The sequence below is a fragment of the Arachis ipaensis genome, chromosome B10 (assembly GCF_000816755.2).
Source record: "Arachis ipaensis cultivar K30076 chromosome B10, Araip1.1, whole genome shotgun sequence".
In the NCBI taxonomy this organism is placed as follows: domain Eukaryota; kingdom Viridiplantae; phylum Streptophyta; class Magnoliopsida; order Fabales; family Fabaceae; genus Arachis; species Arachis ipaensis.
Genome location: NC_029794.2, coordinates 134,038,360 through 134,039,180, shown reverse-complemented (window position 1 = coordinate 134,039,180; position 821 = coordinate 134,038,360). Strand labels below are relative to the sequence as shown.

Genomic DNA, 821 nt, shown 5'->3' with positions numbered 1-821 from the left:
CAAAATATTTCACTTATTTCACTAATGAAACATTTGTAAACTCCAATTGGCCTGGTTACAATACAAACACACTAAAAAAACAAAAGAAATTACTATTAGAATATTTTGTATTAGCGACGGATTTTTTCGACAAACTTTTTTAAAGATATTCTTGAAAGTTAACCTACATGATAAAAAGAATAAAATAAGAAAATAATTATGAAATTCCATGATCCAAAATATTTCACTAATGAAACATTTGTAAACTCCAATTGGCCTGGTTACAATACAAACACACTAAAAAAACAAAAGAAATTACTATTAGAATATTTTGTATTAGCGACGGATTTTTTCGACAAACTTTTTTAAATTAGTGATAGATATTCTTGTTAGTGACGAATTAATGACGAATAATATCCGACGACATTAGTTACAATATAAACACATTCCAAACAAAAGGAATTACTATTAGAATTTTTTACATTAGCGACAGATTTTTCAACGAATTTTCTTAAATTAGCGACAGAAGTCGTCACTATTAGTGACAAAATTAATGACGAATAATATCCGACGAAAAAAATTTCGAGTGAAAGGGATACTCACAATGCACCACCTGCAGCTGGGCCAATTGTTTTGAATGCAGACATAGCAGTCATGGCAATGCCATTTGCTGCCCCTCTTTGATGTTGTTCCTGATCACAAATATTACCACAATCTCACAAGGATGGTATTTGAAATTAATAAAAAAATTGAAAATTATTTTATGTAAATCAAATCAAATTAATTAAAATAAAAATATAATTTTTTATTTGATTTATGATTAGTTATTTTATCTGGAATTT

The 821-nt window shown here is 27.4% G+C and overlaps 1 protein-coding gene across 1 annotated transcript in view; it reads right to left on the bottom strand.

Moving 5' to 3' along the window:
• The window catches only part of LOC110268503 (protein ZINC INDUCED FACILITATOR-LIKE 1-like), a 22,025-nt gene continuing 21,782 nt past the window's right edge, over positions 579–821 (bottom strand). Inside the window, exon 13 of the mRNA XM_021114734.1 lies at positions 579–671. Within this exon, the coding sequence (XP_020970393.1) occupies positions 579–671 (93 nt within the window). The remainder of the gene's footprint in view (positions 672–821) is intronic.